At 40.3% G+C, this 24809-nt stretch overlaps 1 protein-coding gene across 2 annotated transcripts in view; it reads left to right on the forward strand.

The window, feature by feature from the left end:
* LOC134357949 (ankyrin repeat and SAM domain-containing protein 6-like) overlaps nt 1-24809 on the forward strand; it is a 56296-nt gene that overhangs the window by 17568 nt on the left and 13919 nt on the right. For both annotated transcript variants that reach the window (XR_010020762.1, XM_063069757.1), the window contains exons 8-11: nt 254-457; nt 4008-4182; nt 17588-17757; nt 18744-18927. Coding sequence is in view for 1 of the 2 variants with exons in the window: in XM_063069757.1 (XP_062925827.1) it covers nt 254-457; nt 4008-4182; nt 17588-17757; nt 18744-18927 (733 nt within the window). In the remaining variant the exon portion in view is untranslated. The remainder of the gene's footprint in view (nt 1-253; nt 458-4007; nt 4183-17587; nt 17758-18743; nt 18928-24809) is intronic.

The following is a 24809-nucleotide window of genomic DNA, read 5'->3' on the forward strand; positions in this document are numbered from 1 at the left end:
CTTGTTGTATACTGTTCTGCATACAATTTGATTTTAAAGGAGGTTAAATTAATTTTAAAAAGTCATAGCTGGGTTTTTTATAATTTCTGTTTGGTGATTGCATTCTTCATCTCAGGTATTGTACAAAGAATTGCAAACCAAATATGTTATGTATTTTGAATCTCTGTAAATGTTTTCAGTGCATTTTACAGGATATTTCTAAAGCCACAAAAGTATCAGCTCTGCTTGTCGTTATGACATACCTCTGTTTCAGTTAAGAAATGGTGCACCTTTTACTCGTCTTCCCAGCGACAAGCTAAAAGCAGTTATTCCTCCATTTTTGCCTCCATCGAACTTTGAAGTGTGGAGCTCAGATAGAATACGAATGAACAAAGATGGCAAAATGGAGCATACAACGTTATCTATGCCTCACAGGTTTGCAAAGCCCAACTTCAACAGCAGTGGAAATTCTGACGTCGTAAGTTTTCTGTAATGTTTTACACATTTGCCTGTAGGAAAGAATTTTGCTGTAAATTTGAATGGAGACTTCAGCATCAACAGTATGACAATCATTGAATGTTTTCTTGATGTAAAGAGCAGGAGAAAACAGGGCGCTATGTTAGTGTGACCGTTAGAGCGGCATTATTACAGCCTGTGGTATTCCAGAGTTCGCTGTTTTGTGCATTTTCACTGTGACCTCCTGGGTTTCCTCTGGGTGCTCTAGTGTTCTCCCACAGTCCAAAGACATTCTGGTTTATAGGTTAGTTGGTGATTGTAAATTATCCTGTGATTAGGCTAGGGTTAAATGGGTCGGTTGCTCGATGGTGCGGCTCATTGGACCGGAAGGGCGTGTTCTGCACGGTATCTCTAAGTAAATTTAAGAAAAACCTGTATATTTTAAACCATACAAGTAATTTGCTGAATCAAACAGTTAGAATTAACTGGATGTTTGACTAAAACTGTCCAAAATGACTCTACCACATGAGTATTTCTTTGAAAATGCAAGTAAATAAGCTGGAAGTGATGTCTAGCATGAACTGAAATCTTCAGGCAAACATTCAAAATGCTTCTTTTTTAATATTATACTCTCCCAAGCTTCACAGTAAACTACTTCATTTCTCAGTCTGTTAATAACATTTTAAAAGTTAGTTATTGTTTTTGACCCATTTTTACCTAATGAGTAATGTGCTAATAATGTTATTTTAAAAAATATGTATGTGCATGTTTGATTAAACTTGCAAATTAATTATTTTCTCAAGTTAAGGTGCCAATAAATAACTGAATCTTAATTATTCTAGACTAGTCAAAAAATGTGATCCTTGTTAATATAGTTAATTGTAGGCTAAAAATTTTGGCTGCGTACTAGATGAATGCTAAATTTATTTCTGTGGCATTCTGTGGTGATATAATTTTAACCTATATAGATTAATAACAAAGTTCAAAGTATATATACTATATACAACATTGAGATTCATCTCCTTGCAGACAGCCACAAAACAACGAAACCCAATAGAGCCCATTAAAAAGAGAAGACCGTCAAACACCCAATGTGCAAAAAAAGAACAAATCATGCAACCGATTTTAAGAAGTAAGCAAATAAATTTCAGAACTAAAGTTCACGCAAGTGAGTTTACAGCCACGAAGGCAGTCAGCACTGCAGCCAGTCCAGAGGCCAGTTTATTGCAGGCCACAGCTTCAGTTCAGCCCGCTCCTCCGGCCGTAACACCCTGGCCTTTTCAATCTGTCCCGGTGCTTAAATCGGCCAAGCTTCGGTTCGTTGCTCGCTCTTGAACCCGGCCCACTGCCTCGACTTAGCCTGCTCCCAACCTTTCCTGTTCAGCCTGGTGCTTAAATCGATCAAACCTTGGGACTTCCCTCATGCCTGGGCCCGGGTCCTGCTGCTTTGACTTTGCCTCGCCTCAGTTCTGCCACATCGAATCACCTCTAAGTCTGCTCCAACAGTGAACAAACATTGGCTCATTCCTCACTCTCGGGCCCAGGCCCCACTGTCTTGATTTGGCCCAGCCACGCCATGCCAGAGCCATTCTGTACCTTTGAGACTCCAGTTCAGATAACAAAAATGCCAAGTCGTACAAGTGGTTCAAAAGCTCAACTCTAAAAGAGAAGTTACAGGCTAATGATCATTTACCAGAAACATGTGATTGATTAAAGTAGTTTTGTTTGCTACCGACAAGTAGTTGCTGTGCGTCACCAGTGCCATCTTAAACTGGAACCTGTAACACTGTGAAACGTCTAGAAAATGTGCAGAGTTCAAATATCTCAAAATTACTTGTCTACTAATAGCATTGGCAGTAATTCCTAGGTTCATAGAATTGTAGTCAATGCAGCACAGAACATCTTTCGGATCCACATTTCTTTCTGACTACCAAATACCTAGCTATACTAATTCATTTTACCATCACTTCGTCTGTAGTCTACTATGCCCTGGTGATAAAACTGGTCATCGTGACATTGCTTAATTGTGAGAGATCGTGACTGCGCCACCATTACAGACTGTGTGTTCTGGACTCCTGTCTGTTAGTCTAACTACTGATTATTTACACTATATTTTCATAATCTGCCCAATACATCATAAGCAGATCCCTCCCCACCATTGGTAGTAGTATCTACAGGAGCCATTGCCTCAAGAAGGCAGCATCTATCATCTAAGATTCTCACCACCCAGGCCATGCCATCTTTACACATCTCCCATCGGGTAGTAGGTACAGAAACCTGAAGTCCCACATCACCAGGTTCAAGAGCAGCTACTTCCCTTCATCTTTTGGTTTTTTGAACTACCCAGCAAAACCCGAATCGGTTGAGCAACTCTGTGCCTACTTTGCACGAAAATGGACTTTTACTTAATTGCGTTCTATTATAAAAAGAGATGAACACAAAATCCAGGCCGGTAGCAATGAACTGTTGCACATCCAGGGTTGTGAGAAAAGAAAAAAACGTCAATTACCCACTTAAATTTTAGGTTAATTGGTCATTGTAAATTGTCCTGTAATTGTGCTAGTGTTAATAGCTGAGTTGCAGGGTGGGCTGGTTCACTGGGCGTGCTGTATCTCAAAATAAAATAAATAGTATATAATTCATGTTCCATTTATGTTTTTCTTGTGAATGCTGCTTAAGTGATGCAATGTGCTGCTGCAGGTAAATTCTTCATTACACCTGCACATACATCTACTTGTGCATTTGACAATAAACTCCAATCAGACTTCCATTTATTTCTCTAAAAATGCACAAATATCCTCATTTTTAACCACTCTGAAGAAGGTTGTCATTTTGATTTTTAAGAACTCTATTCAATTCCCCCTCTTTCTGTCCCTCCCCAAATGTTTTCAATAATTATAAGAAAACATATTTTGGGCAATGGTGGAATCTGGATATCACTGGTGTCATGGACACACTGCACCAGAGTGACTCTCAGTTTCGTTTTAAAAGTTTATTAATGTGATGATCGTGGAGAGTCTACGGCAGTCTCCACCGCCACCAGAGCTCTGATTTGTTTTAGGTTATACAGAGCTCATGTTTATACAGCAAGACAAACAACTTCACATAACTTTGTTTAGCATCCCACAGTCAGTACATGAATAATCGTTTAAATGACATGTCAATTGTCTCCCAGTGCAGTCTGATAGTCCTCTTTGTTCCCTGTTATCAGGACTCATGATTTACCTCTGAATGTGAGTCTTAACAGTTCTCTCTGCTCCCTGTTATCAGGACTCATAATTTACCTCCAGCCGCATCCTCCCTCCTGGTTCTAGGGGCCTAGTATTTTGTTTATTGGAGTTCCTGGCACTGCACTTATTATCCAAGGTTATTCTCAACTCACATCAGCAGTCTTAAGTCCAGCTGCTCCAGAATGGTCAAGTATCCCATCATATACTAGTTTTATCCATTTCCAACACAACTGGCAAGACCAACATTTATTGTCTGCCACTAATTGTCAGAAAAAAATGAGGTGTTAATGTGTGCAGTAAATGTTATAGTAAGATTTAGTTTGTTTCCTTGTTTATTTGCAGACTTCTGTCAGCAGGATGGGAAAATCTGTTAAACTTCCTCCTATTCCAAATCTTCCCAGGAGCCCGACTTCTCAGAACTTGGGACATTTCAATTATTCTCCACATTCCTCTGGTGGATCCAATGGAGTAGCTGGCATCAGTCGACATTGCATCAATGAATCTCATAACCGCTCAGGTCAGAAGCTGATCTTGTCAGCTGCATTAAGAGCTATTTTGTGATGACATTGAGTATCTTCTTGTAGTCAGTGCATAAAATCTAACGTTATGAGTTCTGTGCTCTTAAAATTTATAGATCATTTCAGATTTGATATTAGGCTGGACTCTGCATGTTATTTTTTTTCTGTTGTGTTTGAATGATTAAAAACATATAGTAGGTATGTGCCTTTAATAGTTTATTGTTGATTCAGTAGTACTTGATATAAATCTAATTTAAGTATAAATTTCCATTTTTTAAAAATCCTTGATCATTATTCAGTGATTTTTAGCATGAATAAAAAGTATCAGAAGTCTAAATAAGTTCAGTTATTTTAGAGTATTTTCCTTATATTGCAAATTTAAAGAGTAGTTACAGTAATGCATTATGAGTGCATTACTCTAATCTGGCCTATTGCATTTAGTGCTCAGGATGTGGCCTCTACATCATTGGTTGCCTAGTGTACACATGGCCTCAATTTGCAGAGTATATTTATATAGGGTGGCACAAGATCGTGGTCCGAAGGGCCTATACTGTTCTACATTCTACTTTAGAAAAACGCAGAGTGGAATGCAATTATTTAAAATTATTAAAGGATTGGACAGAACAAAGAACCAGATGTTCCTTGATTTCATTTCACATCTTAATTGTACTTAATCTGACCCAAGCCTCTCATTCACTCCTCTGGGCTGGTTTAAATTTTTTTGTGTCTTTGCAGTCCAGTTGGGCTGGAGAGTTTGCTGCTCTTAATAGAATGCAGTAATCTGAATGATGCTTTCTTCCCATTACCACCATCAGGGAGGAGGTACCAGCGTGAAAACCCACACTTGACGATTCACAAATAGCTTCTTCTCCTCTGCCATCAGATTTCTGAATGATCCACGAGCACTACCTCGGTCCTTTTCCTTCTGCACAATTTATTTTGTCATTTATAATAATTTTTATGTCATCGCACTGTAACTGCTGGTGCAAAACAACAAATGTTATGTCATAACAGTTCACTTCCCTTCATGTTTCTGATTCTTACGCTGCAATGTGTGTACAGGTGTAGAAGTTGGGGAAAACATTGACGTACAAGAAAGGCCTCAGTAGTGATTAGAAATGTTTTGACGTAAATAATTAAATATGAGAAATTCAGAATAGAAAGGAACAGAAAATTTTATATACTTTGTTTTGAAGGCCAGCACACATGTTCTTAACACAAGTGATTTTATTTAAGAATTTCCCAAGATCTGCAGGTCTAAAATCCTGCAAATAAAAAGACTTCTTAAATGAGTGGTTAGTACAATTAATTGAAGGTTTTGAGCAGCATCTGTGGAGCATTGTGACAATTCTAAGAATAGAATACAGGGCAGGGCTAGTTTTTATGGGATTTAGCTGCCTAATTGATTAACAAGGCAAATTAGCATCTTGGCATCTCTATCAGGAGCCAAGCCTCTAGCTCAGGGGTTCCCAACCTGGGGTCCATGAATGCTTTGCTTAATGGTATTGGTCCATGACATAAAAAAGGTTGGGAACCCCCTGCTCTAGTCCTACACTTGTTTTTGGGGTACAGGGCTTTGAATATGTTCTGGCTTTGATATTTAGTTGCACTAGAGATTTGGTTGAAATTGGTTATCATTGCCTAATTGGAATATCAGACATTATCTTTAGCAATTTTCAAATAAACTTTTTTTTAAACTTAAGGTGCTTCTAGTGAGCCATGTTCATTGTTGGTATCATTAGTCTGCATGTTTTGTTATGTTAGAGGCTTCTGCTGAAAAATAAGGAAGTGACTTTCACTTGGATTAGTGAAGTGAAATATCTAGTAAAATTGTTAGAAAAATAAAACCAATGTTGCTGCAGAGTTCATGGACAAGTACTCGAATAGCTATAATGTAGTACCTGGGCTGGCAGATTTCATTCTGTAGCACCAAAACTTCAATTAGTTAGAAATTTCTTGGATGGGTTGAAAGCAGCCAATAAAGGACTTTTATTTGAAAAGTAGTTCCATAACAGTTAAGAGAAATGTAGACCAACATATCTTTCAATGCTTGGAGGATCTTCAGAATTAATTTACATACATGTGATGGTACCTAATATGATACAAGTTAATTGGTTAAAACTGGGATAGCTTTCTGAGAAATATAATGTTGAATCAAATTGGCATACTTATTATGAAACATTGAGGAAAATGCAAATGTAGTTCATCAGTATGTGTGAAGATGATGTTGATAACCTCAAGAACAGTCAACTCACGTCCCAACCAGAAACTCTGGCTAAATGCAGGGGTGTACTCCCTATCAAAAATCTGGGACACTGCCTTCTGGTCCGGTGACAGAACAGCTCTCAGAGCAGCCAGGAGAAATCTCATCTTGGACATCAAAAGGGAAAAGATCGCCTGTGTGCACAAAAAAATTCAGGAACACCTGTCCAGTAATGATTCCCACCATACAGTATATGGCTGGGCATCAAGGGAATTATTGCCTATCGAAGGAAAAAGAACATCGACTGTACCAGTGACACCTCCCCTCTATAACACTCTAAACAGCTTTTATGCACACTTCGTGGCATGCAGCACAACACTAGCAATGTAAGTTACCCCTCTCCCTGGTGAGCAGCCACTGTCTAAGAGCAGCAGAAGTGAGGACCATGGAGAGAGCCAACCTCTGCAAGGCAGCTGGGCCAGACAACATTCCAGGCCAAGTACTCAAGACGTGTGCACACCAGCTCACTGATGTCCTCGCAGGCATCTTCAACACTTCACTCATCCGGGCTGCTGTCCCTACATGTTTCAAATCAGTTCACCATAATCCGTGTACCAAAGAATTCTACATCATCAGAACTAAATGACTACTGCCTGATGGCACTGATGCCAATTATCATGAAGTGTTTTGCATGGCTGGTAATGGCACATAGCGAGAACTCCATTCCTACCACATTAGGCACTCATCAATATGATTACCAACATAACTGCTCTACGACACATGTCACCTGGCTGTGACACATGTATAATACAAGGATGCTTATTTCAGAATGCTGTTTCTGGATTTCAGCTTTGCATTCAACACTTTGTCCTACAGACCTTGATGAACAAACCCTTCCTCCTCGGTCTAAACGTACCACTGTGCAACTGGGTGCTGGACTTCCTAACCGACAGACATCAGATAGTCAAGCTACACAACCACTTCACCCTCCCATCATCCTTGACATGGATACCCCCAGGGCTGTGTGCTAATCCCACTGCTGTACACTTTGCTTACACGAGACCGCATGACCAAATGCCTGAATAATCACATTGTCAGGTTTGTTTGTTCATTCATTCATGTCTGTCTGTCTGTCCAGTCACCCATCCAGCCATCCCCCAGCAGTCCTGTTCAATCCTGGCCTAATCGTGGGACAATTTACAATGACTATGTTACCAACCGGTGCACCTTTGGACTATGGGAGGAAACCGGAGCACCTTTGTGAAACCTGCGGGATTTCATCGTTGTTGGGAATATGATCGTAATCAATGACACAACAGTGGTGGGGCTCATCAACAACAATAAGATGGCTTACAGAGAGGAGATGGAAGAACTCGAGACCTGGTGCTCGGCAAATTATCTCTTCCTCAATGTCACTAAAACTAGGGAGATAGTTATCGACTTCAGGAGAACTTGCATCACTAATGTCCCTTTTTTCATTGGCAGCAAGCAGTTTCAAACTCCTGGGAGTGCATATCTCACACAGCCTCTCATGGTCCCAGAGCTCATTCTACACAATCAGGAAAGCTCGCCAACTAGTCTGCTTTCTGAGGAGGCTGAAGACAGCTGGACTATGTTATTCTATATATGCACAGTAAAGAGAATCTTCACAAGCTGCAATAGTACGGAAACTGCACTGTGGCAGACAGGAAGGCTGTGTAGTCAAAACTGCCCAATACATCACCAGCACTAGACTGCCTGCTATCTAGGGCATATATACAGAAATGTGTTGGAAAAAGGCCAGTGACATCATTAACGATCCTACCTACTCTGCTCACAGACTGATTGTCCTCGCATCAGGGAGTGTGATATACAGTATCCATGACAGGACCATCGGATTCAAAAACTTATTATCCCTAAATAATAAGGCTGATCAACACCTCCACATCCACAATCACCACTACTTTATAATTTCCTGTCTGTCACCTGATTCACAGACACTCTTGTGCCTAGTATCACTTTATGGACATACAATCAATCTATGTGCAGTAAGCAACGTTATGTATTTGTATTGGTTTTTTTTGTATTGTGTTTTTTATCTTGTTTTTTTTTGTGCTGCATCAGATCTGGAGTAACAATTATTTTGTTCTTACACTTGTGTACTGGAAATAATAATAAACAATCTTGAATCTTTCAGATGTTTGCTGAAATCCTTGATCGTAGTGAATATTACGTGGCAGCCACATGTAGTAGAACAAAGAGGAGGAACAATTAGCCTAATGATCAGAGAAAAAATAGGGGATGACTGAAGTTTGAAATGGCAGGCATGTCTTGAACGTTGTTAACTTTGGGGGGGGGAGGAGCTTCATCGTAGGGAGGATGTTCAAAGCAGACTGAAGGTACTCGAGTAGAAGGTTATGGGAGATGTAGTGCTGAGAAGTGATGGCGTGTTGAAACTGGAAAGGAGTCATTTTAAGAAATACAGAAATTAATAACAAAAAAGAATTTTCTTTCCATTTGGTGTTTAAATAGAAGTGTTCAAAGGAGAATAGATTGTTTGGTAAGAAGGAAAAGATCATTTAAGTTACTCAAATGAACCAAGTTTGTTTAGAAGATTAAGTGTACCAGATTTGAGGCAGGATATCAACAAGGATTCGTTACAAGCTTAAAAGGTATAAATTTCCTAAAATGGCATATCAACAAAAGTTTTGAGGGGCAAGTTGCTTTGATTTCCACATGGAATAAAGAAATCAGGAATAGTATTTAATGGGGGGGGGGAGTCTTGATTATGCCAAGAAAACTGATAAGCTTGAGGATTGTAAGATGTTTGGAGGATTGCAAAGTTATGTAGAGGAAAGAGATGACACCTGAGAACGAACAGCAGAACAACCCTTGCATAATTTGGAGAGGGGGAGGGAGATGGTTGGCACTCCTAGAAAACAATATGTATAGCAAATTCCCATAAAGCTAACCTACACATCTGCATGAATAAATAAATATGAAGTAAAAGCAAATGTTGATTTACATTCTTTGACATAAATTTTGGTAGTGCAACTTTTGATTCTAGATTTTTTAATAGTGATTTGTGAATTCCATGAGGGTGAATTTGCATTACCTCAACTGCCGTTTTGCAGGAGCTACCTATATAAAGGCAGGTAGCAAGAGCTTCTATAAGATGGAAAGGTCCCATAGAAACTTAGATGAAATGGCAGAGATCTTAATTTAATGTTTTATGTCTTTACAGTAAGAAAACACACAAAATGCATACTCTTTTAAAGAAAAGGAAATCCAGTTACAAAAAGGGAAAAAGAAATTAAGAACTCAAACAATCATGATTATTAGGGGAAATAATATCAGGCAAGCTAATGGGACTAACGGCTGACAAGTACTTTGGACATGATGGCTAATATTGTAGGATTCTAAAAGAGAAAGGTGCATCCATTATGATTTTTTCCCCCCCCAAGATTCCCAAGCAGACGAGGTGAAGGAGAATCCTAAGGGATTTTAGAGATGTGTTAAGAGCAAAAGGATTGCAAGGGACAAAATTGGTCTTCTTGAGGATCAGAATGGTAACCCATGTGTGGAGCCAAAATAGATGAGGGAGATCTTAAAAGGATTTTTTTACATCTGTATTTACTCAGGAGGTGGACAGAGTGTATAGAAGTGAGGCAAAACAGCATCGACTCCATGTCGCCTATACAGATTACAGAGGAGGAGGTGTTCGCTGCCTTGAGGTAAATTAGTTAGATAAATCCCCAGGGCTTGACTGGGTATTCCCTTGAAACCTGTGGGAGGCAAGTCCAGAAATTGGATCCAAGCAGAGATGTTTAAATCATCCGTAGCAATACGTGAGCTACTGGAGGATTGGAGAGATAGCCGATGTTTTTCCACTATTTAAGAAAGGCTCTGGGTATAAACTAGGAAGTCATAAATCAGTGAACCTGACAATAGTAGTAGGAATGTTATTGGAAGGTATTCTGAGGTTCTGGATATATGGTATTAGGATAGACATTGGCTGATTAAGGATAGTCAGCATGGCTTCGTGCTGGGTAGGTCATGTCTAACCAGTCTTATAGAGTTTTTTGAGGAAGTTACCAGGAAAGTTGATGAAAGCAATGCAGTGAATGTTGTCTTTGTGGACCTTAGCAGGGCCTTTGACAAGATCTTGCATGGGAGGTTGGTCAAGAAAGTTCAGTTGTTCAGCATTCAAGATGAGGTAGTAAATTGGATGAGACATTGGCTTTGTGGGAGAAGCCAGAGAGTGGTAGTAGATGGTTCCCTCTCTGACTGGAGGCCTGAGACTAGTAAGATGCCTCAGGGATCAGCGCTGGATCTGTTGTTGTAAATGTCATCTATATCAGTGATCTGGATGATAATATAATTAATTGGATCAGCAAATTTGTGGATGTCACCAAGATTGGGGGTTGTAGTGAACAGCAAGGGAAAACTGTTAGAGCTTGCTGGATCAACTAGTAAAATGGGCTGAAAGTGAAAGATGAAATTTAATGCAGGTGAGTGTGAGATGCTGTACTTTGGTAGGATGAACCAGGGTAGGTCTTACACAATGAATGGTAGGACATGGAGGAGTGCTGTAGAACAAATGGATCTGGGAATGCAGGTCCATGAATCATTGAAAGTGGTGTTCACAGGTAGATAGGGTCATAAGGAAAGCTTTTGGCATATTGGCTTTCATAAATCAAAGTAATGAGTACAGGAGATGGGTGGGATGTTATGTTGAAGTTGTATAAGATGTTAGTGAGGCTAATTTGGAGTATTTTCTGCAGTTTTGGTGACCTACCTATAGGAAAAATTGAAAGTTTGAAAGAGTACAGAAAATTTAAAAGATGTTGCTGGGACTGGAAAACCTGCACTATAAGGGAAAAATTGAATAGTTTTAGGACTTTATTGCTTTGAACGTAAAAGATGGAGGAGCGATTTGATAGAGGTTTACAGAATTATGAGGGGTATAGTAGGGTGAATGCAAACGGGCTTTTTCTACTGAGGTTGATTGGGACTACAACCAGAGGTCATGTGGTGCATGCCAGCTCGACTTCAACATTTAAGAGAAATTTGAATAAATAATTGGATGGTAGGGGAATGGAGGGTTATGGTCTCAGTGCAGGTCAGTGGGAGTAGGCAGTTTAAACGGTTCAGCATGGACTAGATGGGCTGAAGGGCCAATTTCTGTGGTGTTCTTTTCTATAACTGGAAAGGACCAAAGAAAGTAGAAAATCAAAAATGTAATACCATATAAGGAGGAGCAAAGGATCAGTTAGCCAAGCATTTATCACTGATGGAAGAAGCTGGAATCTATTAAATGATAATAGGGTGTCAGAATATTCTTCAAGATAGTGAATTCTTGCAAGGCATCATGTCCTGACTGTGTACTTGGCTAGGTAAAACCCGTGCTGACCAAAACGTCAAGGTAATCTTCAACATCTCACAGCTGTAATCTAAGGTTCTCACCTGCTTCGAAAGAACAGCAATGATATTGATGCTCAAGAAGAGAAGGGTGAACTGCTTCAGCAACTATTGCCTGGTAGCTCTCACATTTACCATAATGAAGTACTTCGAGAATTTAGGTTTTGGACCCGCTGCCAATTTGCCAACTAGTACAACAGATCTACAGCAGATACAATTGCACTGGCTCTACACTCTGGTTTGGAATACTAGGTGATGCAAAATGTACAGCTTAGCATTCAATACCATCATCACAAGCTTGAAAACCTGGATTCTGGACTTCCTTATTAGGAGAGCACAATCAGTTTCAGATAAGATGATAACATTTCTTCCTTACCGACAATCCACACAGGTACATGTCACATGTCCACTGTTCTACTTTCTCTACATTCATAACTTTTCTGGCCTCTAGAGGTGCTGTTTTTTCTGTGTGCAGTTAGTCTTCTATGCACATGGCTTCCCATTCGTAAGCTGTTTTTTTTTCCATCATTTCCTGTGCGGATTAATTTGGATTTTGATTTGAAGCACACGGTAGAAAGACATCTATCATCATCTATCTCTTTGTTTGCCCTTGAAACAGCAATATCTGTGTGTCTTGAGCTTTCTTGATAGTGGTAAACATTTAGTAGATGTACTTTGAAGGAAGTATTATGCATATCATTTATCATCCATTAAACTATCGTTGTGCCATGAGTTCATTCTGGTCTACATGGCCTTGTTGTGAAGTGTTGTATGTGTATTACCTTGGGTAACGCTGGTCGTAAGAATAACCATTAGTATTATTACATTCAGGCATGCAACGATTCTATATTGAATTTAATATGTGTTTTACTTAAGTTTCTGCAGTATCTCGATCTTTTCTCTTTAAAACCCTGAAGAAAACTTCTGGCTCAGGTGATTTTAGAGAAGGAGTTTAACTCACTGCAAGCTTTGTACGCATGCAATGTGAGAGCAGTAGAGTGAAAAGATAACTTGTCTTCAAAGGCATCTCCTGCAGATTGGGAAATGCATTTGAACACTGTATGCTACATTGCTTCTGACCCCCAGCAGTGTTGATCACTGATCCCTGGAAGTCAGGTCAGAATGTAGTGCATCGATCGCATCTTTGCTGCGTTTAAGCAAATACACAATTAGCATAACTGCAGCACTAAAGCGGCAAAAATAAGAGCAGTGTATGCTAAGCGTGAAGTTGAAATGCTAATGGAAAAAGCTTGTATAGATGTGGAGAAAGTGCGTACAGACAGAAATTTTGTGTAGAAGTTGCACTGAGTGCGCACGAGGAGGAGTATGAAACAGGCTGCCTCAGCCAAATCAAAGGATATGAAACAGCAACTGATATTGACAGTGGTGGTCGTCTCTCTGGGAAGGTGACTGAAGAACTGACCGTTAGTGCAAGCCTTCTAATACAATATGGTTGCTCAACAGAGGATCAAATCAAAGCAGCAAAGATAGGAACCAGCTTCCTGTGTCCTGCTTCATCAAATTTTATACCCAGTTCTACTGAATTTGCTTCATCTGCTTCAGATTCAAATGCAAAGAAAGATGAACCTTCATTTGAGGTAGAAATTGAGAAGTGACCAAGGTTACCCGACTTGGAAACACATGGGTGTTCACCATTTAATAAGAGCATAAGAGTCTTGTCATCTTCAGAAGTTTTCGGATGACTCTGCCATAGTTGGATGCATCAGCAAGGGAGATGAGGCTGAGTACAGGGCAACGGTAAGAAACTTTGTCACATGGTGTGAGCAGAATTATCTGCAGCTTAATGTGAAAAAGACTAAGGAGCTGGTGGTAGACCTGAGGGGAGCTAAGGTACCGGTGACCCCTGTTTCCATTCAGGGGGTCAGTGTGGACATGGTGGAGGATTACAAATACCTGGGGATATGAATTGACAATAAACTGGACTGGTCAAAGAACACTGAGGCTGTCTACAAGAAGGGTCAGAGTCATCTCTATTTCCTGAGGAGACTGAGGTCCTTTAACATCTGCCGGACGATGCTGAGGATGTTCTACGAGTCTGTGGTGGCCAGTGCTATCATGTTTGCTGTTGTGTGCTGGGGCAGCAGGCTGAGGGTAACAGACACCAACAGAATCAACGAACTCATTCGTAAGGCCAGTGATGTTGTGGGGATGGAACTAGACTCTCTGACGGTGGTGTCTGAAAAGAGGATGCTGTCTAAGTGGCATGCCATCTTGGTCAATGTTTCCCATCCACTACATAATGTACTTGATGGGCACAGGAGTACATTCAGTCAGAGACTCATTCCTCCGAGATGCAGCACAGAGCGTCATAGGAAGTCATTCCTGTCTGTGGCCATCAAACTTTACAACTCCTCCCTTGGAGGGTCAGACATCCTGAGCCAATAGACTGGTCCTGGACTTATTTCATAATTTACTTACATAATTTACATATTTCTATTTAACTATTGTGGTTCTATTACTATTTATTATTTATGGTGCAACTGTAACGAAAACCAATTCCCCCGGGATCAATAAAGTATGACTATACAAAGCCTGAACAGTGCACTAAGTGCATCAGTGACTCACCTTTCAACAGAAACTAGTTCCAGCACACCTGCAGCAGAGCATGGTGGGGAGCCAGCTAAGCATCCATCAGATGTATGTAGCTGCTTCCCTGGACACTCTAAAGACATGTTTTGGAATATCAGAAGTTACCAAAAGGAGAGCCGGTGGAATTGTCGCAGAGTAAATAGGAGGGGAGGTTTGTTTACTCCTGCCAATTCTCATTGACTGCGATCATATTCCCAACAACGATGAAATGCCAACTCCTGAAGCTGCACAAGATGGTTCACATCTTAAGGACTTAGCTGACATTCTCCTGTTGTTTGGCAGAGACACCATCTGTGCACATAAGGTGCATGAACAGTGCAGTGGTCGCACAATGCACTTCATGCCCAATGATGGGACCTAGATTGGATCATAGTGGGTGAAGTCTGCCTCAGTGGTTCTCACCAGCCCACTGTCAGTGGATTTAAGACCACTATCCTGGAGAATGGGCACCCAACTCATCTCAGACCCTGTGAGAGTAAGGGATCAATACAAAAGAGAAGATCTCAGGAGTAGCCAAATTCCACCTTTACAGTGGTTGGCACGTTTGTAAGCAACTTCTCAGTACGGAGTAACTGAATTGGCCAAAGGTTAAAATTGTGCTTGCTCAAGGGCAGGTGTGTAGAAAGAAAGTGCAGTGCATCACAAAGCAGAAACTTCTCCCAATCCAAAGTTACACTAGTAAACTCCATCCCATTCTTGACTCTGAGGAGCTACTGTGAGTTGGAGGACATGTTAAGGGAGCACAACTCTTCAGAGGTAAGTCACCCGTTCATCATTTTGAGTCAGTATGGTGTTGTTGCTCTGTTCATCAGATGAGCTGGTATGTCATCAAGGCTGACATTTTTGAAGCGAGAATGGTTAAAGAGTGTACAGTAAGATTGTTTCAAGACTCATCTCTGAGACGGCCCTTTTGCCAAAGACATAACAAAATGATCATTTGACCTTTAGTTTCATTAGTTAAGTTTAACATCTTATGGATATCAAGCGGGGAGTGTTCTGGCCTCAGGAGGCGCTGTTCATTTTGTATGAACATCACTTCCTGTTCAGAAGCTGTTTTTTATACCATTTCCTTTGCAAGTTAATTTGGATTTCGATTTGAAGTGCACACTGTAGAAATACATCCATCTCCATATTTGCTGTTGAAACAGCAATATCTGTGGACATTTAGTAGATGTACTTTGAAGTATTATGTTAATCGTTATCACTATTAAGCAAACATTATGCCTTGAGTTCACTCTGGTCTACATTGGATAGTTATGGAATTTTGCAAGTGTTAACACATCGTAAGAATAACCGATAGTGTTAGTATTTTCAGGCATGCGATAATTCTGTATTGAATTTATTTCATGTTTTTCTCTCTGCAGTCACAAGTTTTTCTCATTAAAACCCTGAAGCAAGCTTCCAGCTTGGGTAAATTTTGAGAAGGTGTTTAACGCCTTGCCTAGTTTTGTGTACAAGCATTGTGAAGGCAGTAGAATAACTGTGGTTAAGCATAGGTCAAAGGCCATCTATATATTTGCTGATAATTCCATTGTCATTGGTAGAATCTTAGATTGGGATGAGGAGGCTAGTTGAATGGTGTCAGAACAACAACAGTGACCTTGTAACTTATTGTCAGGAAGACCAAGGAATTGATTGTGGATTTTAAGAAGAGGGAGTTGGGGTAACACAGACCAGTCTTCATGATTGGTCAGCGGTGGGCCCAAGTACATTGATGCAATCATGAAGAATGCCACCCCAGTGACTCTTCTTCATTAGGAGTTTGAGGAGATTTGGTAGTGTCACCAAAGACTCTTGCGAATTTCTATATATCTACTATGGAGAACATTATGACTGATTTCATCACAGTATGGTATGGAGGTTCGAATGCTTAGGATTACAAGAGGCTACGGAGGATTGTACACTCAGCCAGCTTCATCGTTGGCATAACCCTTTCACTACCATGTACATCTTCCAGAGGCAGTGCCTCAAGAAGTCTGCATCCATCACTAAGGATTCTCACCATCCATGAGATACCTTGTTATTATCACTGTCGAGGAGGAGGTGCAGGAGCCTGAAGACCCAAATTCAGCGATTTGCAAAAAAAAACTTTTTCCCCTGAATTCCGACTGGTCCGTTATTTCTTTTCTTTTGTGCTCTTTATTTATTTTTTGTAATTTGTTGTGATTTTTTTTTGCATTTACACTGTTGCAAACTAACAAATTAATCTAAATCAATTATAACAAATCTGATTCTGAATTTATGATCATGAAGACATGTGGTCCTCTTTTATTGTCATTTAGTAATGCATGCATTAAGAAATGATACATTATTTCCTCCGGTGTGATATCACAAAACACAGGTCAAACCAAGACTGAGAAAACTGACAAAACCACATAATTATAACATATAGTTACAAACAGTGTAGCAATACCATAACCGGAAGAAGTCCGTGAGCACAGTAAAGTTCAAAGTTTCTCAGATGTCCCACATCTCACGCAGACAGGAGAAGGAAGAAAAACTCCCCCTGCCATACCGACCACAATCCGACTCTGAGTCATCCGAAAACTTCGAGCTCTGATCAGCTCTCCGACACTGAGTACTGAGCATCATCCCTGTCTGAACGATTCGACCTCCTTCTCGGTCGCCAAAAGCAGGCAAGGCTGGGGATTTTGAGGCCTACCCTCAGAAAGATTCCCGACCACACAGTAATGACAGCAGTGAACGAGCATTTCAGAAATTTCTCCAGATGTTCCTCTGTGCTTTCACGTCCATTCTCCATCAAATCAGAATTGTCCACGGTCCCTATTTATCATTTTTCACCGGAGGGCTGCGGATGCACGGCGCGCTGCCATCTTCTGCTCCCGCCATATTGAAGTATTTTGGGCAGTGTTGATAGTTTGTAAAGGAGCTCTTTAAAGGTGTAATTAGCAAGATGGACAATGACAAACCATTGGATCTATTTAGATTTCCAAAGGGCATCTGAGGTGTCATTTGAAGGTATACTAGTAAGATGAGGGCATGTAATATTGAGGTCAAAATATTAGTATGGATAAATCTAGTTAACAGATAGAAAGGAGCCAAAGTATAAGTGGGTTTTGCATTGTATGAATTTAGGATCTGGTTGAACAATGAATATCTTGGTAAGTTTATCCTTTTCAATAATTTAGCACTTAATGTTTAAAGATAAGTGTAAATGTTCTCTCTGTCAGGGGGTAGTTCGGATAGTGTCTTGTCACAAATTGCCGCCCAGAGACGGAAAGCAGCAGGTTTGCCAGAATTGAAAATGACCAGGCCTGAGATTTTGCCTCAACTAAGCCTTGTTGAAACCAGCCATCCTGAGCTGCCAGTCTCGCCAACTGTGGACAATTGCATTGTACAGGTAATGTTTTCTAGGTTTTGCTAGATGTCATTGAATTAATATAGATTGGATAGATGCAGCTAACTTAGTGACATGGTGGAATAACCTATATAATTGCTTGCAAAATATACAGTCTTCTTATCTTCATTTTATGGGCCATACCTAAAAAATTAGACTCCCAGTTCTGTTTTCCTCAGCGTATGAACAATTATGTTTTTATTTTAGTTATTAAGATATGTATTGTGTGGGCACGTGGCCAGGTGGTTAAGGCATTCAACTAGTGATCTGAAGGTCATGAGTTCAAGCCCCAGCCGAGGCAGCGTGTTGTGTCCTTGAGCAAGGCACTTAACCACACAGTGCCCTGTGACAACACTGGTGCCAAGCTGTATCGGCCCTTGCTCTTCCCTTGGACAACATTGGTGTCGTGGAGAGGAGAGACTTGCAGCATGGGCAACTGCCAGTCTTCCATACAACCTTGCCCAGGCCTGCGCCCCGGAGAGTGAAGATTTTCCAGGTGCAGATCCGTGGTCTCGCAAGACTAACTTAAGCCTTAATAAGATATGTGTTAGAAACTATTCAACACTGGGACCGTCATGTTGGAGTAATATATATTTATTTTGACACGAAATGTATTTCAAATTGCGAGGTTATTTCTATTACAGTAGATTGTGCTAGTTGTATTATTTTTGTTCCTACAAAGTAGCAAGAAACATACAAGTGTATTTTCTCCTCTAGCTTTCCAGATTATTTTCTAGGGCCTTTTTTCGATCCCTTATTTGTTTTTTTAACTTCTCTTCAAGATTTTGCACTGAGTAAAGATTTATTAACTCATGATGTGATGACCTTGCTCAGCTATTTTTACTGCATTTGTTTTCTTGCGTTTGTACAGGACTGTGTTCACAAGAACATTCATAGGACACTTGACCCTGAGAACAGCACTAAGATGCCTATGTACCAGTTGGTTCAAAAATAATAAACTGTTGCTAATGTTTAATCTTCTAATACAGAAATGTAGCCAACAACGTCCATCTTCTGGTACTTCATCTAATTCCAAGAGCACCTCTCCTACCCTGACTCCATCACCATCTCCCACACCTAAAAGTCCCCAAGGAGAATCTTCATTGTCCTCATCTTCACATCAGCAAACTAAGAGCAGTGGCGGATCCAGTAGTGGAACCCTCACAGATGAAGGTAACGTAATGTCTAAGAAGGGTTTATCATATGCCTGTTCCTGAGGAATTTGGTAGAAGTATAGTATTTTGGAGGTTAAAATTTCAACTGCAGTACAGTATGCCCATACAATTCTGTGGTGTGCCACTTAAGTTTAATGTCTTTTCTTCACACGCTGAAAGGCACTAATGTTTTAGTACATTTAAATTATTAGAACAATTTTAAAATGGTAGTCATGAATCAGTGAATCAGATCCTCAACATAGTAACAATCACTTTACGTGATTGGACCAACTTTTCTGCAGTGCATTTACATTTTAATTCTAAAATAACTTGCCTAACTCAATCATAACTGTGAATGTAGATTAATTTGGAGCAGAACTAATTTAAAAAGAAAGAAAAAATATGGTGCAGCATAAACAGCATTTCTGTAACGACTGATCTCTATAAGCACATTAGCCTTAATTCTGTAGTCCCATTTGCCACAAAAATTATTGTTGTCTTGCCTCAGGTATTCCTCTTGATTTGTTCCCCATCCTCACTTCGAGAATGAACTTGTATTTGAACATTTGATATAATGGAGGGTTATGTTAGCCATCTGTTGTTTGCATTCCTGGATCACATAACATGCTGTTTCTAATGTCCTCAGCTTTCTTTCGCTACAGACTGTCTTAAACATTTCCTCCTCTTCCTTATGCAAGGAATCCATGGATGTCTTTATCTTTTTAAGTAGGATTTATTTATCTGTTCAGATGACTCTTCTATCTTCAGAACATCTTATGTGGTTGGCTGTTTGTCCTCATCCATCTTGACTTGCTGTCAGTTTTTAATATTATTGTCTTTCTCACCATGGCAGTTCTATTTTCATGTTTCCATTGCTAATTAATCACCTGAAATCTGATAACAACTTGTTTTGATTGTCTACGTCTGCACTATTTTATTCTCACAATAAGTTGTTTTCTCCTCCTTTACTATTTGTGTTATTCTCTGCCTGGAATGGTCTTGAGGCCAAAAATTATGCGTTTCTATTCTAGTCTCTGAATTGAGAGATGGTTAGTGAGGCCCATTTCACACATATTGCTCCTCTTAAACATGACAGCTTGTTCGTAAATGCCGTTTAAAGCTTTTGATTTGTCACACTACTTGTATTGGGAGGCATTGGCCTCCATTGTCCCTCACCAAAATTACAGTCAGCCTTGTGCCTATTTGATTCTGAAATGGGTTGAGCTTCCTATTCCATATACTGTGATGCAAGACTGTCTTCCTTCACTTCTGAAACAGTTCCATTTTGCCAATGCCTCAAATCATCTGCATAACTTTCTTCAATAGTGTTGTAGCTGACCTAGTTCCATGTTCTATAAACTGGTTATCCAAAATGACGCTGCTGTATCCTACTTTATACGTACTTGTATTCACCCATGGCATTCAATTAACTACATTGACTCCTCTTGGGGATATTAACACTTCTTGAAGAAATGTTATTTTTTTCAGATGTCTTCATGATGGTGTTTCCAACCATAAAAACAAATCGTATTTATAATGCACCTTCAACATTACAGAATTTCTCGGAGTCCTTCAAGAATTTTAGCTCTTCAGCTTTGACATCCAGCCAAATGGACATTTGTAGGCAGTTAAGCATCTTAGAGGAGGAAAGGGTTTGAGAAATGAAAATGTAGAATTTAAGACTCTGTTGATGATAGTTTAATGAGATTTTAAGTTAGGTCAAAGGTATCAAATTTACTTGAGCTGATAAAACACGTGTTGAAATAGCAAAGTTTAGAATGGTTGCACCAAGTGAACTTGAATTAAATGCATCACAAAATTAAAAATTTGATCAGATGGTAATTCTTGGGTATGTAGCAGGTGAGTGATCTCAAGCTGAAATATAATCTAGCATCTATTTTAGATTTAAACTAAGTTAGTCAACAATTAAAGAAACTACCTGTCTTTGGAAGCTAACAATTGAAAATCCATTGGCTATAAGTCATAGTTGTACAGCATGGACCTCTCCGTGCACTGCATCTGCACCAAATGTCAGGCATTGATTTACAGTAATCACTGTTCATTCTCCGCATATTTCAATCAACTCTGGCAAATTCTACCAATCACCTGCATCGCAGGGCTAATTTAGCGAGTTAACCAACCAACCTACAGTGTATTCTTGCAATGTAGGAAGAGATCAGAACACTTGGTGCGAACTCCAGGCAACGATTGAACCCTGGTTGCTGAAGCTGTAAGGCAGTAACTCTTCTAGCTATGCCACTTTGCTGGCCACGTGCTTGCATTAATATCAGGGAGATTAGGATCAACACAAAGAGACTTGTGTCAAAGTGAAAATAGATGTCTACAAAGTGATCTAAATTAATTGCAAATATAAAACACAAAATAATTGATTGGCTAAGTATTCACCCTCTTTCATATGACATACCAAATCATTACTGGTGCAGCCAGTTGGTTTTAGAAGTCATATAATTAGTTAAGGTGTCCTAGCTGTATATCAACCTGAGTTCAGTCAAGGTGTTTCAATTGATTGTACTAAAAATACACCTATATCTGGAAGGCCCAACTGCTGATGAGTCAGTATCCATGAAGACAAAAGAACACTCTAAGCAACTCTGCAAAAAGGTTATTGAAAAGCATGTCAGGAGATGGATACATGAAAATTTTCAAGTCACTTGGAGAACAGTAAAGTCAATCATTAAGAAATGGAAAGAATATGGCACAGATGTAAATCTGCCTAGAGCAGGCCACCCTCAAAAACTTGAGTGACTGTGCAAGAAGGGGACCTGTGACGGAGGCCACCAAGAGACTTATTACAACTGTGGAGGAGTTACAAGCTTCAGTGGCTGAGATGGGAGAGACTGTATACAACTGCTGCCTCGGTGCTTCACCAGTTGCAGCTTTATGGGCGAGTGGCAGAGGGAAAGCCACTGTTGGGGAAAAAAAATCTTGCCTAGCGTTTGCCAGAAGGCATGTGGGAGACTCTGAAGTCAGCTGGAAGGAAGGTTCTATGGTCTGATGAAACCAAAATTGAGTTTTTTGCCCATAGACCAAGGACCACACATAATCAGCAACTCGCCATCCCAACAGATGATATTCAGTTCATAATTAGTTTCTCTTACCTAATTAAGGACATTCACTGCTTTTGATGACTGGTGAGGTAAATAAGAATGTATAATCAACAGTACTTGAAGGTGCATTTAGGTCAGGTGAACATGGGTAACAAATCACTCTTCCCAGTTAAAAAGGCTTAAAAGTAATCTGAAGCAATTCTGCAGATGCTGGAAATTGTGAGCAACACACACAAAATGCTGGAGGAACTCAGCAGATCAGACAGCAAATGAGAACAGTTGATGTTTTGGATCCAGACCCTTCATCAGAACTGGAAAGGAAGGGCAGAAGTTAGAAAAAAAAGGTTGGAAGAGAGGAAGGAGTACAAGTTGGCAGGTGATAGGTGAGGGGGAAGGTGGGTGGGGAAGGGAGTATGAACAAGGAAGATAGGAAGGAACATGCAGAAGAAGAAAGGAGGGGCAGAACCAGAGAAGATGATGTCAATTCAGAAGAGGAGGGGTGAAAGTAACCAATGGGGAATAGAAGAAGGGAGGGGGTAGAAATTAAGAAAGAAGGAAGGCAGCAGAAAGGAAATTATAAACCAGTTAGCCTGACCTCAGTGGCCGGGAAGATGCTGGAGTCAATTGTTAAGGATGAGGTTATGGAGTACTTGGTGACACGGGACAAGATAGGACAAAGTCTGCATGGTTTTCTTAAGGGAAAATCTTGCCTGATTAACCTGTTGGAATTCTTTGATTGCAAGTAGGATAGATAAAGTGGATGTTGTATATTTGAACTTTCAGAAGGCCTGTGACAAAGTGCCACATGTGAGGCTGCTTACCAAGCCGAGAGCTCATGGTATTACAGGAAAGTTACTGGCATGGTTAAAGCATTGGCTGATTGGTAGGAAGCAGCGAGGGGGGAATAAAAGGATCCTTTTGTGGTTGGCTGCCAGTGACTAGTGGTGGTCCGCAGGGATCGGTGTTGGGACCACTTCTTTTTATGCTGTATATCAATGATTTAGATGAAGGAATAGATGGCTTTGTTACCAAGTTTGCAAGTTACACAAAAATTGGTGAAGGGGTGGGTAGTGTTGAGGAAACAGGTAGGTTGCAGAAGGACTTGGACAGATTAGGAGAATGGGCAAGAAAGTGGGAAATGAAATACAATGTCAGAAATGCATGTTAATGTACTTTGGTAGAAGAAATAAATGTCAGACTATTTTCTAAATGGGGAGAAAATCCAAAAACCTGAGATGCAAACACTCTAAAGGTTAACTTGCAGGTTGAGTCAGTGGTGAGGAAAGCAAGTGCAACGTTAGCATTCATTTCAAGAGGTCTATAATACCAGAGCAGTGATGTGATGCTGAGGTTCTAAGGTACTGGTGAGGCTTCACATTGAGCATTGTGAACAGTTCTGGGCTCCTCATCTAAGAAAAGGTATGCTGGCGTTGGAGAGGATTCAGAGGAGTTTCACAAGGATCAGTCCGAGAATGGGAGGGTCATAATACGAGGAACGTTTGATACCTCTGGGTTTGTACTCACTGGAATTTAGAAGGTTGGGGTGGGGTGTGGGATCTCATTGAAACCTTTCGAATTTTGAAAGGCCTAGACATGGTAGATGTGGAGAGGACATTTCCCATGGTGGGGGGAGTTTACGACAGGAGGGCGCAGCCTCAGGATAGGGGGGCGTCCATTTAAAACAGATGCGGAGAAATTTCTTTAGCCAGAGAATGGTGAACTTGTGAAATTTCTTATCACAGGCAGGTGGTGGCCAGGTCATTGGGTGTATTTGAGGCAGAGCTTGATGGGTTCTTGATTGGACATGGGATAAAAGGTTACGGGGAGAAGTCCAGGGCAGTGGGGCTGAGGAGAGTGAGAAAAAAGATCAGCCATGATTGAATGGCAGAGCAGACTTGATGGGCTGAATAGCCTAATTCTGCTCCTATGTCTTGTGGTCTAATGGTCTAAATGACCAGAAGTTGACGAAATTGATGTTCACACCATCAACTTAGAGGCTACCCAGATTGAGTAAAAGGTGTTGATCTTCCAACCTGAGTTTGGCCTCATCGTGGCAATGGACTGTATGGGAACTTGAATTGAAATGGATAGCCACCAGTAGATTCTACCTTTTGCAGTGTACAGAGCAAAGGTGCTCACAAAGCAGTCCCTCGATCTCCATCAGGTTTTGCCGATTATAGAGGAGGCCACACCTAGATGACCCCGACAAACACGCAGGTGAAGTGTCGCCTCACCTTGAAGGACTGTTTGAGACCTTTAATGTTGGTGAGGGAGGAGATGTAGGGGCAGGTATAGCATGTGTTGTTCTTGCAGGAATAAGTATGTAGGGATAAAAGTATTCTGCTGTGGTAGTTTGCAGACTTGATGGGACAACTTTAATCAAGGAAATCTTAAGGGTTTTTATACATGTGACAGCATGTTTGAAGAAAAATAGAAGCAGAAGAGAAACAGTTAATTCTTTAAATGTTTTCAGAGCTAATGAAGTTTGGAAATGAAATGGAGATTGCAAAGGCAGAAAGTTCAAGAATTCATTTGAAAGGCCTGTAGGAAAGAAGGATGGTTTGAGTTAATGTAAGAATCTAGAAGGATAATTAGATGATCACTGGACTGGAGAAAACAGCATCGTCCAATGCCTGCCCTCCTTTTCAGTTACCTAATGTAATATTTACTTTGGAGCAATGTCAAATTTGGGTTGTTGCTCCCTTGGGCTTGGAATAATTTACAGCATTATCATTGCTCTATAATTGCTAATTATTTGTGCATTTGGGAGTTTGAGATTGGGCAAGCGGACGTCTGTGAACCAAGAGAGAGAATACATTGGGCTGAGCATTTA

The sequence above is a fragment of the Mobula hypostoma genome, chromosome 17 (genome assembly GCF_963921235.1).
Source record: "Mobula hypostoma chromosome 17, sMobHyp1.1, whole genome shotgun sequence".
Taxonomy (NCBI): domain Eukaryota; kingdom Metazoa; phylum Chordata; class Chondrichthyes; order Myliobatiformes; family Myliobatidae; genus Mobula; species Mobula hypostoma.